A 15,652-nucleotide genomic window follows, 5' to 3' on the forward strand; every position below is an offset into this window, starting at 1 on the left:
GAGGTTACGAATAGCCTACTTAAGAATGAATGGGTTAACCAGGAAATTAAAGAAGACATAAAAGATATACATGGAAGCAAATGAAAATGAAAACATGACAGTCCAAAACTTTGGGATGCAGCAAACGTGCTCATAAGAGGGAAGTATATAGCAATCCAGGCCTTCTTCAAAAAGCAAAAAACTCAAATACACAACCTAACTTTACACCTAATGGAGTTGGGGGAAGAAACAGCAAACCTAAAACCAGCAGAAGAAGGGAAATAATAAAGATTAGAACAGAAATAAATGATATAGAAATTAAAAAAACACACACAGTAGAACAGATCAATGAAACTAGGAGCTGGTTCTTTGAAAGAATTAACAAAATTGATAATCCCCTACCCAGACCTATCAAAAAGAAAAGAGAAAGGACCCAAACAAATAAAATCACAAATGAAAGAGGAGTGATCACAACCAACACCACAGAAATACAAACAACTATAGGAGAAGATTATGAGCAACCATATGCCAACAAACTGGGCAATCTGGAAGAAATGGGTAAATTCCTAGAAACATATAAACTACCAAAACTGAAACAGGAAGAAATAGAAAATCTGAACAGACCCATAACCAGTGAAGAAATTGAATCGGTAATCAAAAATCTTCCAACAAACAAGAGCCCAGGGCCGGATAGCTTCCCAGGGGGAATTCTACCAACATTTAAAGAAGAGTTAATACCTATCCTTCTGAAACTGCTCCAAAAACTAGACACAGAAGGAAAACTTCCAAACCCATTCTATGAGGCAAGCATTACCTTGATTCCAAAATTAGACAAAGACCCGACTAAAAAGAGGATTACTGACCACTATCCCTGACAAACACAGGGACAAAATTTCTCAGCAAGTTACTAGCAAATCGACTTGAGCAGTCCATTAAAGAATTATTCACATGATCAACTGGGATTTATTCCTGGACTGCAAGGGTGCGTATCAATCAACGTGTTACACCACATTAATAAAAGAAAGGATAAGAAACATATGATCCTCTCAATAGATGCAGAAAAAGCATTTGACAAAATACAGCATCTTTCTTGATAAAAACCCTCAAGAAAGTAAGGGTAGAAGGAAATACCTCAACATCATAAAGGCCGTATGTGAAAGACACAGAACTAATACCATCCACAATGGGGAAAAACTGAGAGCTTTTCCCCTAAGGTCAGGAACATGACAGGGATGTCTACTCTCACCACTGTTGTTCAACATAGTACTGGAAGTCCGAGCCTCGGCAATCAGACAACAAAAAGAAATAAAAGGCATCCGAATTGGCAAGGAAGAAGTCAAACTTTGAGTCTTTGCAGATGACATTATACTCTATGTAGAAAACCCGAAAGACACCACCAAAAAATTGCAAGAACTGGTACATGAATTCCACAAAGTCGCAGCATATAAAATCAACATACAGAAATCTGCTGCATCTATACGCCAATAATGAAGCAGCAGAAAGAGAAATCAAGGAATCGATCCCATTTACAATTGCATCAAAAACCACAGGATATCTAGGAATAAACCTAACCAGAGAGGTAAGAGATCTGAAGCTGAAAACTATAGAACACCTAGGAAAAAAATTGAAGAAGACACAAAGAAATGGAATACAATCTGTACCAAAATACCATCAGCATTTTTTCCAGAGCCAGAAGAAATAACCCAAAAATTTGTATGGAACCAGAAAAGACCCCAAATAGCCAAAATAATGTTGAAAAAGAAAAGCAAAGAGGGAAGAATCCCAATTCCAGACTTCAAGCTGTATTACAAAGCTGTCGTCATCAAGACAGTATGGTACTGGCACAAAAGCAGACACAGAGATCAATGGAACAGAATAGAAAACCCAGAAATGGACCCACAACTATATGGCCAAATAATCTTCAACAAAGCAGGAAAGACTATCCAATGGGAAAAAGACAGTCTCTTAAACAGAAACCACAGTGAGATACCACCTCACACTAGTCAGAATGGCTAAAATTAGCAACTCAGGAAACAACAGATGTCGGAGAGGATGCAGAGAGAGGAGAACCCTCTTGCACTCTTGGTGGGAATACAAACTGGTGCAGCCACTGTGGAAAGCAGTATGGAGGTTCCTCAAAAAGTTAAAAATAGAGCTATCCTACAACCTAGCAATTGCACTACTGGGTATTTATCCAAAGGATAAACATGCGGCACATGCACCCCAGTGTTTACAGCAGCAATGTCCAAAATAACCAAAATGTGGAAACAGCCCAGATGTCTATTGACGGCTGAATGGATATAGAAGTGGCACTATATATATATGATGGAATATGACTCAGCCATCCAAAAGAATGAAGTCTTGCCATTTGCAAGGATGTGGATGGAACTAGAGGGTATTATGCTAAGCAAAATAAGTCTGTCAGAGAAAGACAAATATGGTGTGATTTCACTCATATGTGGAATTTAAGAAACAAAACAGATGCACACAGGGGAAGGGAAAGAAAAATAAAACAAGATAGAAACAGAGATGGAGGCAAACCATAAGAGGCTCTTAACTGTAGAGAACAAACTGAGGGTTGCTGGAGGGGAGGTGGGGGGGGAAGGGCTAAATGCGTGATGGGCATTGAGGAGGGTATTTGTTGTAATGAGGACTGGGTGTTATATGTAAGTGATAAATCACTAAATTTTACTCCTGACAACAATATACACTATGTGTTAACTAACTTGAATTTAAATTAATTAATTAATTAAATATTCCTGTAGTCTAAGTGACAAAAGTAAGGCACAAAGAGCTTAGCTGCCTGCTCAGAGTCACCCTACTGGTAAGAGGTGGAGCCAGCATTCATGCCCAGGCAGTGTGGCCCCAGAGACTTTGCTGTGAACCATTTACTGAAAACCACCCTCCAGCCCACACGTGGTATCTCCCAAATTTTACACTCTGGCTTTTTCCTGCCCCGGAGCTTTGGTGCTTGTTGTTTGCTCTACCGGGAATGCTGTCCCTTGCTCTTTGCACTACCAGCTGCTTGTCATCCTCCGGGTTTCACCTTGAATGTCCTCTCCAACCAGGGGCCATCCCCGATCTCCCTCTCTAAGCAGATTCTCCCTGCTAGTCTCTCTCATAGCACTGTCTGCTTCCTTCTTAGCACTAACTACTGGGTGTATTCACACTCCTTGATGGTTTAGTTGAATATAATTGGTCTGCCCCCCATGGAATGAAAGGGTAGGACCAGGTCTGCCTCATGCCGTGAGACGTGTAGACAGTACCCTGCACATAATAGGTCCTCAAGAAAAATGTGTCCAGTGACGTAACAGGGGCAGAATTCAGCAGATTTCTGCATTGCACAGCAAGCTGGTGTTACCACTCTCATGAAAACAGCTTTAATGCCAAAAGAAATCTCTTTCTCGGAGCAGCATAGACAGAGGGCTGATGACAGGAACCAGATGGAAGCAGGCTGGCCAGCTTGTGGTTGTTGGCTCACCCAGGTACAGCAAGAGGGTGTACCACTTCTGGGTTAGACCCACAAAGAGCCCAAAGTGGCCAGGAGGTATCTTTGCGTAGTCATCCTTGTGTCTCCTGGTGGAAGCACTCCTACTTTTGAAAATAAGGCCACTAGGACAACAGAGCATAAGGTTGCAGTGGTAAGTACTCCAAATTTTGCTAATTGGATCACTAGGGGTAATAATGAGTGGTGCTGCTCCCATCTGCATCCCTTGAGTCCTGGATGGGTGAATCCTGGCTATGGGAGAAACTGCACCATATATTGGACATTGATTTAAAGCATATACAGCCTCCTGGAGAACCTTCCTTCAACCCTGCAGGTTATTGCCACCTAGCTGGTGCTTTATACCCAAACCCATCCTGAGGTTATTTCTCTGGTTCTGGAACGCCTAGCTGGAATGGATATCCTTTCCAACTGGCAAAGAAGACTCAGCAGAATATATAGGGTTTTGATGGCTCCAGCTTCATGGGGATCTTCCCATATGTCCCCATTCCAGTTGTCAGGCTCCCATTTCTCAATGTCCTCACTGTAATAGATGACACCCTGCAAGATATGGAATTCAGTTTGCTGATAATTCAGACATGGGCGGGATGACACCTGGGTTTAGTTTCAGAAATCTGAGCCCTGGCTAAATTTGTGGCCACAGATCAGAGTGATCTTCAATGCAGACATAGTAGCTTTCAGGTCATTTATTTCTTTTTTGGTCTGAGAATTTGAATCCTCCACATTATTCTTTTCTTTTCCCACTTTCTCCAGTACAACATGGACATCAGTCAATCTTCTTATGCTCCTTAGTTTGACAACATGTTTTAAGGCACGAAATACATAGTCACCAGAACCTTGCCTTTTGCAAGTATTTGATTAGCAGCATCCAATGGTGATGTCTTGTGTATTGCAACATCAGATCCTGGGCTACCAGTGTCCTCTTTACCATTGGGAATAGAGTCATGGATCCCTTTCCAAATAATCCTCTTAGAGAACCAATTCACAAAACCCAGAACCAATTCAGAAAACTTGTTAAGATTCTGTTCCTCTAGAATCATTCTTAGTACCAAAATTTATATCAGTCAGAGTTCTACCAGAAAAACACAACCAGTAGAATAGATAGATGCCTGTCCAGAAAGAAAACGACAGACCCAGAAGGATAATATATCTGAGCCCCACGTTCTGTTCACCCAGTAGCTTTCTTGTGTTTTCCCTGTCTTACCACTGAGCAGCTTACTAAGAAAGGGGACTAGAGGGCCAAGTTGTCCTGTGGAGGGGATGCCTGACTGAGCAAGGACACTGCAGGGAAGGAAAGGGCAGGGAAGGATCATGGTCAGCCAGCACCAAAGGTCAGAGATGGAGGGTAGGTGCCCACTCACCAATCCACTGGAGGAAGAAAGTAAACCCATTTGGGGTCATGGGATCTATAAGAGAAAGATGATCAGGTCATGCACAGACAGACAAATTCCCAGAGGAGGCTTGTGGATAAAGCTATTTTAAAGCTAAGTCATGGACCTGAGCTCCCCAAACTTTTGATGCAGGCCCCAGGACTCCTTTCCACATGGTGCCTGAGCCCTTCGCTCTCAGGAAGCCCCACCTTCTCCCGCCAACGCTGACCCTCTCCGTTGTACAAAACTTTAGGAAAGTCAGGCTCATAGATGTTCAGGAAGCCAAGGAACTGTCCAAACCCAAGTGGGTGGGCATAGGAGAACTGGTGGGCTCAGCATACAACTTTGTTCTGGGTTGATCCCGATTACCAAGGGGAAAATTGGCAGTTTCCTTACCAATGAAGGTGAGAAAAGATATGCTCAGAATGGAGGAAATACGTGGGGCATCTCGTAGAACTACCATGCCCTGTCATTAGAGTAAATGGAAAAATGCCACAGCCCAATTCAGGCAAGACTAGTAATGGCCCAGATCCTTCAAGAGTGAAGGTTTGGGTCATGGCACCAGGCAAAAAACCACAACTGGCTGAGGTGCACTCAGAGTGCAAAGAAAATATGGAATGGGTAGTGAGAAGGGTGTTGTAAATGCTAAGTATGGCCATTTCGCAGGTTATATAAATAAGGAATGTAATTATTTCTAGCATTTTCGTTACTTGTTATGAATATGATTATGCATGTGTGCACATGTATGTCAGATTTTTTCTTTCTTGTCTTATATCTTACTCAGAAACCATAACATGTGGTACTAATAGTTTGTATCATAACATTTAAATCACAGGATGCAGGGAAAAGAGAGAATACCCTCCAATGACTTTGCTTTGTTGTAGGGGAAAAGGATCAATACACTTTCAATCATATGAGGGTTAGTTGGTGGAAGTGTGACTTTATTATACTTAATTTGCAGACTAGGTGTGGTTTGAGGGAATGTGTGAATGCCAAGGGGACAAACGGTGGACTGTGATGTCTAGCTTTATGTGTCAACTTGGATTTGCTGGAGTCCCTGTTATTCAATTAAATAAAAGTCTAGAATTTTATGGATAAGGTTAACATCTGTAATCAATTGCATTTAAGAAAAGGATATTTCCTTGATAAAGGGGGAGGCCTAATCCCCTCATTGAATAGCCATAAGAGCAGACTTTTAGAAGGGGGAAAAAATGTAAGAGAAGAGATTCTCCTTTAGAGCTTCTGTAACACCTTGGTTGTGACCCAGTGAAAACCATGTCAGATTTCTGATTTCCTAAAGCACAAGATCATCAATGTGCTCTTTTAAGGAACTAAGTTTGTGTAATACAGTAAAGCAGCAAGAGAAAACATTACAGGAACACACAAGCAGGCAGAAAGGAACAACAGGGAGAGGGCAGACAGCCTGGGGGACAGGCAGCTGATCATGATTTACATGGACAGTCAGAGCTACAGCTGGGTAGGAGAAAGGTAACAGGCAAACAAGTAGGAATCTTGGGAAAGGGGGAGACAGAGAAGGGCAGACAGTCTGATGCACAAGAGGAGGAGATCAGGGAGGCTGGCAGCTGGGCAGAGTGAAAGCAGGAAGTGGGCAGAAGACAGCAGACAGGAGAGACCGACAGCAAGACAGGATGGCAGGCAGGAAGCCCTTGGAGCTCATCCTTGTCCCCACAAGGGTTAGAGGAGCTTCCTCAGATGCAGGTGGATCCCATTCTTGGACATCAGCACAATTCTTGGAGTGGGAACAGGGACCTTGAGAGGATCTGGTGCCAGCTCAAAGCGGAGCAGGGTCAGGGCCACTGCCACCTTCATCTCGTTCATCGCCAACTGCTTCCCGATGCAGTTCCTGGGTCAGGGAGGAAAACGGAAATGCGGAGCGGCCTCAAACCCCCTGCCAGGAATAGCACATTCAGGCCCCTCCTGCATGGGCCCAGCCCAGATCCCCTTTCCTCAGGACACACACACATGTCTACGCCTACTCAGCCTTGCTTATTTCACACTCTCCCCTTAACCTTTGACAAAGCCTACAATCTTCCAGGATTAGCTCCTACTCTTCGCTCTGCTCTCAGTAGGCCTGAAATCCTGTTACAAGAGGTTCAGCATCTTGAGCCTCGGGGCCAAGTCAAGTGATCACCAAAAAAGTTAATTATTAAGTTGTTTGCTCTCTGCACAAGCAATTTCTGGTTTCACAATGTGGAGGCCAGGCCACGGCACTGTAGGGGGAGGGCTGGGTCACACTTCAGGCCCTAACCATCTGGGGCACACAGGGATACAGATCCTCAGAGAAAGGACAAGACAGGGTTGGGTCAGGAAGTCAGAATGGCAACAGGGAAGCTTTCTGCAGAGGCAGAACCTTAGTGATGCTCTGCCTGTTGCACCACCTGCCTTCCAGGTTGGGTCCAGACTCCTGTCTCCCCTCAGCCCCTCAATCAACCAGCTGCTATAGTCTTCCAATTCTACTGCAGAAATGTCCCTGCCTGCCATCCCTCAACCTCCTCATCTGGACTTTTCTCTCTCTTGCCTCTGTCCCCTCTCCTGAAGGCTCAGCCCAGATCAGAGCCTCCCATGCCCTCCCTCAAGTAGGACATGTCCACATGCCTCAGATGGCATCAAAGTCCTCTCTGGGTTGTTGGCTCAATCACCTGTCACCTGTTCAGCTCCTCCTCCCAGCTCAGCTCCTACTGAGGAGATCCCAGAGACATGCTCAAGGCTAAGGGCAATGCCAGCCTGCCCTCACCCCCACCCTTGTTGGCTGTGCCTCTTCATTCCTGAACCCTGACATGACCATAGTATTTTACTCAAGGACACATCACTTTTCAGACCAGGACAGTGCCAGGAACATGGAGCTTCCTACAGTGGGGTCAATTAGTAAATGAGTGAGTGAAAGAAAGAAAGACTGACTGACTCACTGACTGAATGAATGAATGATGTCTCTTTTGAGTGGAGACATTTATTTCTTGACTGTGAACTCCTGGAGGCAAGGTCAGTATGCCATCTCATAGCAGAGGATAGGCAGTCTTATAATTGAATGATGTTTATTGAAGTGGAAAAAAAAACACCCTGAATGGAATAAAATATGAGTAACCATTAGTTCTGAGCTAGGAATTGAGCTGTCCACCCCTCTCCTGTTGCTACTGGCAGCTACATGACTTGCACCAATGTCTAGGAGGAAGGACTCAATCCCAGGGAGAAACAAATCCTGGAGCAAGTATCTGAAGAATAATTTGCTTAACATGTTGTGTGAAAGTGGATTCCCTCTGTATGTGAAGCACTGACAGATTTCTGTATTTGGAAAAAAAACATTTTTCTAGTAACTACTTACAAAGTTTACTGTAGTTACTATTTATAGGACACTTTCAGCAGCACTGGAGGATTTCACAGAGGCCACTCTGGAGAATAGTCATCCTACTGAACAGCCATTTCAAGTGTGCTTTACGTTTGACACACCAGATAATGTTCAAACTCCGTGTGTCATATACATTCAACAGAGTAGATTTTCTCTCAAAAGCAATTTAATGTCCTCATTTTTGTATATTTGCCCATTTGGATGATTGGACTCTAAGTGTAATATTAGGTATGTACAGCCCAGATCATATGTAACGATTGGACAACTGGGAAAATTGTCAAGTGTACATGACCATTACCGTGGAATCAAAAATTCATTTGGAGAGATGAAAATATAGTGGCAACACAGATTAGTCGAGTACTTTATGAAGCCCTTAGGAGACTGCAGGAAACTTTCCTGTGTATGGCTTAAGTATTTGAGACATGCAGGCCGCTGAAGATGGAAACACATGCAATGTAGTCAATGGTGCAGTGTGGGGGCGGAATGGGGAGCTGAGTAGCAAAGGCTGCTTTGGGGATGTGTGCAAAAGAAATCTTTTGATTCCATCCTGACTTTGACATCGACAACACTTGAAAATAACATGGGAGAAAATCTAATTCTGTAAAGTCATACTCATAAAATGAAGAACTCACAAGAATACCCTGAGCTTTTGAACACCCACTGACACTGAATTGTGGCTGGAGACTGGGTAAGAGCAATGGGTCAAAGTCTCCATGGCATGGAGTGATTACCAACTTTCTTTGTCATAGAGACACACACCTCTTTCCCAGCACACCAACATGCCAGGGCATATCTGAAGACACACACACAAATGTAGGAGGTCACAAACATCAGGTATGTACCCAGGAAACAGCCCCCCCCCATTCTGGTACAAGTGCCTCACCTTGATCCTCCTGAGAAGGGCAGGAAAGCATGGCTGTGTCGAGAGGAATCTGGTGCAAACCGGGAAGGGTCAAACACCTGCAGAAGGAGCACCAGGGCCAGGACAGGTATAATCAAGGCCCTCCTTCCAATCATCCAAGGGACAGCACACCCAGAGGTGGGACAGGAGAAGGAGGTTGGTCTGGAGATGTCATCCCACCCCCTCCTCCCAAGGCCATCATACCTCTGGGTTTGGCCACACTTTTGGGTTGTGGTGAAGGGCATAAAAGGAGAGCAAGACTAAGAATCCTGTGGGGGCAGAAGAGAGAAGACTGGTCATACATGCCTGCGGGGCCCAGGTGCACCCACACACAGCTTGGCAGCCACAATGAGAGCCGCTTTTCATCTCTGTGAATTGAATGATAGTGTTGCAGGAGAGGTGGGGCAGACATGGCACAGAACATGTGCACGTGTGCCCAGATTAGTAGATAACCATGACCAGGCTGAGAAGCAGGAAGGAACTGGAGGCTTATTTTTTGGAGCAACTCAAGGGACAACTCACATTTATCAAGTACCATCCATGAGCCCTTGGGGAATATGCATGAACTCCTCCATCCTCACAACAACCTTCCAATGAAGACTTACATCACCCTTGTTCCCGTGAGGCACCTGAGCCTCGGAGAGGCTGAACAGCTCGCCTATGACCACCCAACCAGGCCATGGCAGGGCTGGGATTGAGAGCAGAGGGGAGCTGAAAGGTGGCCTCCAGCCATAGCAGGGATCTCAGATCTGGCCATCAACCTGAGGGTTCCCCGGAGACTGGACCATCTGATATATCACAGTGAATAATCTCTCTCGTTCGCCAAGACCCTATAAGGAAAGACCACATCTACCCCTGCCTCATCTGATTATCTCTCAAGCACTCATAACTCAGGAAATTAGAATATTAGGGCAACTCACATAGCCACATTCAGAGGCTGTCATGTATTTATTTCTTGATCTTTGGGCCGATTTAAGCTCTGTGGAAGCACACCATAACCTCACCCAAACAAAGTAATTTTTGATTTTCTTGAGGGGGAAATGAGTCTCAAAGACACGCACAAACTGCCCCAGAACTTGCGGATTTCTGACCTCCCACGCATTCCTGCAGAGTACTTATGGAGTGAGAGTGGTGAGGTTCACACCTTTGGGTAAGGAGCGTCCATCAGGGAAGGTGATGGGCTTGCTGAGCTCTCTGCCGACACCTGGAACTGGCGGATAGAGTCGCAGTGCCTCCTTGATGCACATGGTGGTGTAGGGCATCTGGTCCAGGTGGTCCCTAACACAAAGCTATCCTGAAGGGCTGGCAAGGCCCTGACAACCAGGGAATTCTCTAGTTGAGGGGGCAGGGCCCTCCCATCTCATGAGTACTCACCAGGTGATGGAGGCGCCGTCCCCCAGGAGGCTCTGGATCTCCTCCCGGCACCTCTGCTGATGCTCGGGGTGTGTGGCCAGAGCATAGAGGATCCAGGAGATGCCGCTGGCTGTGGTGTCATGGCCCTCAAACATGAAGGTGTCCACTTCCGCATGGAGGTCCTTGTCAGACAAGCTGTTCCCGTTCTCCCTCTGGGAGACACGGAAGGAGGGCAGGGTTTCAGTCTGCCCCCCCTCCTCCACACTTGTCCCCAAAGCCTCAGGCCTCCCCTGCCCCACTCACTTGGGCAAAGAGGAGGATGTCCAGGAAGTCCAAGTGTCTCTTGCTCCTGACCTTCTCGAGCTCTCCCTCCTCCTGCAGCTGAGCCTTCCTCAGCTTGATCACTCGGTCTGTCCAGAACAGTGTTCCCAGGCAGAGCTGAGATCTCTGGGTGCCCAGACACAGCCACCCACAGTAGCCCACCTGCCCCCTGTGCCCCAGTCAGGCTGCCAGGTGGATCAGGAGTGTGGGAATGGTGCTTCTCAGGGAGAGAGCTCTAGTGCCAGGCGCTTGCCGGTCCTCACTCCCCTCGAGAGCACAGCCCAAGGAGGCTCTGCTTGAATGCTGCTGGCAGGGGCTCTCATTCAACCTTCACCCAGGTGGTGACACACGTAGCTTCCTGCATAGCACCTGGCACCCTCACAGCTGCACCAGGGGAGTACCTGGAGTGGGTGTTTCCCAGGTCCTAGAGGGGCAGCGAGGGGCAGGACTCTGCCTGGGGGGTCAGGGTCAGTCCCTTTGGGATGTGCCTGATGAAGGAGGGGAGGTGCCAGAGGGCAGAGTCCAACCTGTGTGTTGATGGGCAAGCTGGCAGGCCCGGTGGTTCCAGCGGCCTTCAGGGGTCAGCCTGTAGATGATGTCTTTCTGGTAGAAAGCATTCCTTATCCGGGAAAACACCAGGTTGTTCAGGTCCCGAATGGCCTGAAGGTAGGATTGGGAGTACCTGAAAGGGGAGGATGCAGAAGCGACTGGATGGAGGGAGGCATCTGACCTGGAGTGGAGTGGATCTGTGGGTGGAGTGTTCCTCAATCAATGGGACAGGCAACTAGGCATTTGTCATGTCGTTCTTACACCCTCGAGACTCTCAGCCCTTTATGAGGGACGTGGGCAGCCAGGCTTCTCCCTGTGGCAGGGAGCAGGGTCTGTGCCTAAGGAAGGCTTGGTGTGGGCTGAATTTGACCGTGGCCTGGGGCTCTCTGCAGAATGTGGCTCTTTGGGCTGGTAAACATCCAAGCTTCCCTAACTGCCTCTCAGATAAGTCCACACTAGTTGGTAAGAAATAGAACCCTGCAGCTAAGGATTTCACTGACCTGTCTGCCTGGTGGTTGCCCTGGTAGCTGAAGGCACACTTCATAATGGTGTCCAACGTCATCGAGGAGATGTGTCCAAAGATCTCCAGAGGTGAGTTCTGGCTGAGGAGCTCCTCCCATTTGTCCTGTGGTAGAGGGACACGTTGGTCCTTCTCTACTCCTCCAGAGGCCCATGTTGACAAGGCTAGACTCTCTCTCTGCCTCTCCTCATATTCTGATGAGGTGCCCTCACTTTCTAAAGCGGTTGTGTTTCATCAATTTAGGACCATATAGCCAAGTGTTTGTAATACAGTGAGTGTTTTCTCAGAATATACTCTGAGGAAGTTGTTATTTGTTATTTAATTAATCACGATCACTTATAGTCTGACTTAGGAATAAGTTTGGTGATAACCACCTTTTAGCAGACCAGAAAACATTGTTTCTCAGGGGACTAAGGAGGAATCTTTTCTGTCCTGGGGTTGATCTACACATGAGAAACCAGTGAAGTCCCAATTTAGGGAGCAAGAGTCAAGGCAAAGGAAGGGTCAAGGGGCCAGTACTGTGGTTCCTAAGGAAGGGATATCAGGGACCTCAATTCCTCTTATTCAGCAAATGTCAGTTGAGCACGGTGAGTGAGAAATAGGGTCATGTTCAGAGGTGATGTTATGGCAGGACCCAGCCCTGGAGGTAGTGACCTGGGCTCCATTTCCCTCCATGGAGTGGCTAAAATCCACCAGAAGCCTTCAGCCCCAGGCCAGAGTCCACCTGAGTGACATCGTGGGATGTCCACCCTGCCACTGAAGCTGCTACTGCCCAGGCCAGCAAGGGGCAGCTTGTCCCGTTGTCCAGGGGCTTTGACTACTCTTCCTGTCCAAGCCAAAGGCACAGAAGCGGGAGGAGAAGGGACCCTTTATCTACCATGACTGTCTCTCCTGTGGGCAATGAGCAAAGAGTGGATGAAAGCAGGTGCCTGGGTGCTTTCTTGTTCCATCCATCCCCAGGGAGCCCTGTCTCATAGTATGGTACAAGTGGGTGATTCCAAGGGCCAAGTCTAATAGATGTCTGAGGGACACAGCTGTCTCAGAGTGGACTTTGTGGACTGTGCTGTGGGTGTGAGTGTGCAGGTGAGGAGGGGTTGAACTTACCAGCATCACTCGGACAGAATCGGCCATGAGTCCCACGTAGGGCTTCAGGATGTCATAGTGGAAGGCTGGGGTCAGCATCCGCCTGTGCTGGAACCACGCTTGCCCATTCAACAGGAGCAAACCGTACCCTGGACCACAATGGGTGTACGTGTGGGGAAGGAACCTCCCAGGAGTTACCTGGGGACAACTGGGGAGGAACCCAGAGTGTCAAAAGAAGGGCATCCTGGGCAAGGCAGGAAAGGCCAGTGCATGTCAGAAAAGGGACTTCCCAATGCCTGGTGCACAGCTGTGAGGTTGAGGTTGAAACAGAGCAGGGCTGGGTAAACAGAGGGCTTCAGTGAAAAGTTAGGCTGAGATCATTGGCGAGGACTCAGAAGTGATGGGGGAGAAGCTGACCTGCAAGAGGGCTCCCCTACCATAAGGAAGGTGTGAGGTTTTTATCAGAAGAAGAGAAAGGGGGCTCAATTCAGAGTTGAGTGGAGTGACTGTGGTACCAGTCACCTCTTATTTAATCTGGGCCAAATGGATAGATGTTGGCAAACCTAAGCAGGAGGTGAACCATATTCCTAGTTAAATGTACTTACCTATCCAGGGAGCCATGAATCTGTAGGAAGCATCAGACTTTGGGTCTGAAAGTAAGAAGGGCATTACAGGAAACTGGAGGTGACCAACGAAGACAGGCTGCCCTCAGGAATTAGCTGTGGTCCAGACCATTGTCCCCGTCCCTTCCTGATGATTGTCAGCTGGCAGATTGTGTCAACCCACCTCCCACTTGCCTTCCAACCCAGACTCTCTTTCTTTCTTGATAGTTACTGTGGGCTCGGGAAGGCAGACTTAATGTCCCACAGCAGAGCCCTATGGAGTAGGAAGTTGAATCAGCAAGAAATACAGCTTCTGTCCTCAGTGGCAGTGAAAAGAATGTAGCTTGTCTGGTGTTTTTTGTTTTGTTTTGTTTGTTTTGTGTTTGTTTGTTGTTTTCTTTATTTTTGTGGTTGGCCAGTCATCCCATGTCCCAGCACAGGCAACGGGTAGGGGTTCCACCTAAGCCATCATGGATAGGAGATTGTCTTGTGTTCTGGGGTCACACCACAGTGGTGAAGAAAGTTAGAAAGAAAGAAGGAAAGAATGAAAGGTGGAAAGAAGGAAAGGTGGAAAGGAAGAAAGTTGGAATGGAGGGAAGGAAGGAAGGAAGGTAGAGGGAGGGAAGAAGGGAGGGAGTGAGGGAAGGAATGAAAGAAAGAAAGAAAGAGAGAGAGATAGAGAAAAGGAAGGAAGAGAAAGAAAGGAAGAAAGAGAGAGAAAGAAGAGAGAGAGAAAGAGAAAGAGGTAATCCCTCACAGGTGTTTAAGCATTCAAATTGAGTAACTTGTATTTGGGCTTCTGCTGGCTCTTGGGCTAGGAAGATGGCAGGTAGAGGGTCAGATATTGATGACTGAGCCAGCAGTCCCTTCTGGAATGTCACAGTCCCCCAGGAATGTATCCAAGTGGGAAAAGCCACTCCAACAGACAAATGTGTTTGCTCTCACCTGATCGCCCCAGGATCACCTTCATGTAGTCCGGGTCATAGACTATGAGGCTAACCTTGCTTCCCCATAGCCAGCGAGGACTGGCACATGGATATTTCTCTGCCCTTTTCTGAAGCTCTTGTAGCTCCTGACCGTTTTGGAGCTGTAACCAAGGGAAAGACAAATCAATAAAACCTTGCTTCCTCTTCAGGTCCACTGCTTGGAGTGGTGGTGGATGGTAGGATGGCCACACGGAGATAGTTCTGGATATCGGCAGTGATTGGGAGTTTGGAACGGTTTCTGTTGAGCTGGGCTCTGATTGGGATTCCAGATTCATGACACTCCTGTTCTAGTGGGAGTGGAGGTGGGGAAGTTAATCGAGCCCTACACTGAGAAGTGTTGTCCAATGACTTAAGGAGGCTACTCTGAGCTCCCAGGTCATGTCCATCACTGGGGCTGCACTTCTCCTTGGATCCAGTGCAGGGACTGCATAGGGGGAGCCTCTTACCATGAAGCTATGTTACCTCATCCTCCAGGATCCCCCCAAGCCTGTGCAGCAAGGGCCCCTGGGGGATCCTGTTTCCGCACAGTTGCATGCCTCCGGTTTGATTGCTTTCTCCCCAAGCCAGTCAGCTTCCAGAAACTCCTGCTCCTGGGTAGTGTCAGTAGTTCCTCTGGAGAGCCCCAAGGAGCTAGATGGTGCTCTGCCCGGCTCTTCCTCTCTCTGGGTCACTCTGACACCCACTGGTCCATCAGTCTGCCAGACAACCGCTTGGGACTGCCATCTCTCCCTGCGCAGGTCTGGCCAGGGCCAGTTGACACTCTTGTAGAGGAGTTGGTGCCCGTGGTGGCAGTGGCAGTAACCCTAAAGGCTGATACTCAGTGTCTACTGGCTTTCAGGCTGTGGCCACTCATGCAGGCAGTGCTCCACTACAGCTGTTCTCACCTGGCTCCTCCTGGGAACTGGGGCCACAAAAAATGTCCCCAGAGTGAGCTACCAGGACAGACAGTGGACAGAAAATAAAGGGGCAGCACAGGCAATCAATTATCAGGTGCTGGGGGCTGTGCTGGCCTGTGGTCTGCCTGAGAGAGGAGGTAGGTTCAATATTATTTTGAAATTACTGTCACTCCCAATGAGATTCTAGCTTGGCAGAGCCTATTTTGCCTTATAGGTATATTAC

The 15,652-nt window shown here is 47.3% G+C and overlaps 2 protein-coding genes across 2 annotated transcripts in view; one reads left to right on the top strand and one right to left on the bottom strand.

The window, feature by feature from the left end:
- LOC113912514 (cytochrome P450 4X1) overlaps positions 1-15,652 on the top strand; it is a 70,679-nt gene that overhangs the window by 6,665 nt on the left and 48,362 nt on the right. The window lies entirely within an intron of this gene.
- Positions 5,783-15,067, bottom strand: LOC113926815 (cytochrome P450 4A11). The gene is made up of 12 exons (XM_035727046.1): positions 14,996-15,067; positions 14,493-14,634; positions 13,551-13,595; positions 12,967-13,094; positions 11,843-11,967; positions 11,321-11,475; positions 10,776-10,882; positions 10,494-10,684; positions 10,264-10,397; positions 9,324-9,388; positions 9,102-9,178; positions 5,783-6,718 (listed from the first exon to the last, which is right to left on the bottom strand). The coding sequence occupies exons 1-12, from the start codon at positions 15,065-15,067 to the stop codon at positions 6,550-6,552; spliced, it is 1,410 nt and encodes a 469-aa protein (XP_035582939.1). The 3' UTR covers positions 5,783-6,549.

The sequence above is a fragment of the Zalophus californianus genome, chromosome 4 (assembly GCF_009762305.2).
Source record: "Zalophus californianus isolate mZalCal1 chromosome 4, mZalCal1.pri.v2, whole genome shotgun sequence".
Classification (NCBI taxonomy): domain Eukaryota; kingdom Metazoa; phylum Chordata; class Mammalia; order Carnivora; family Otariidae; genus Zalophus; species Zalophus californianus.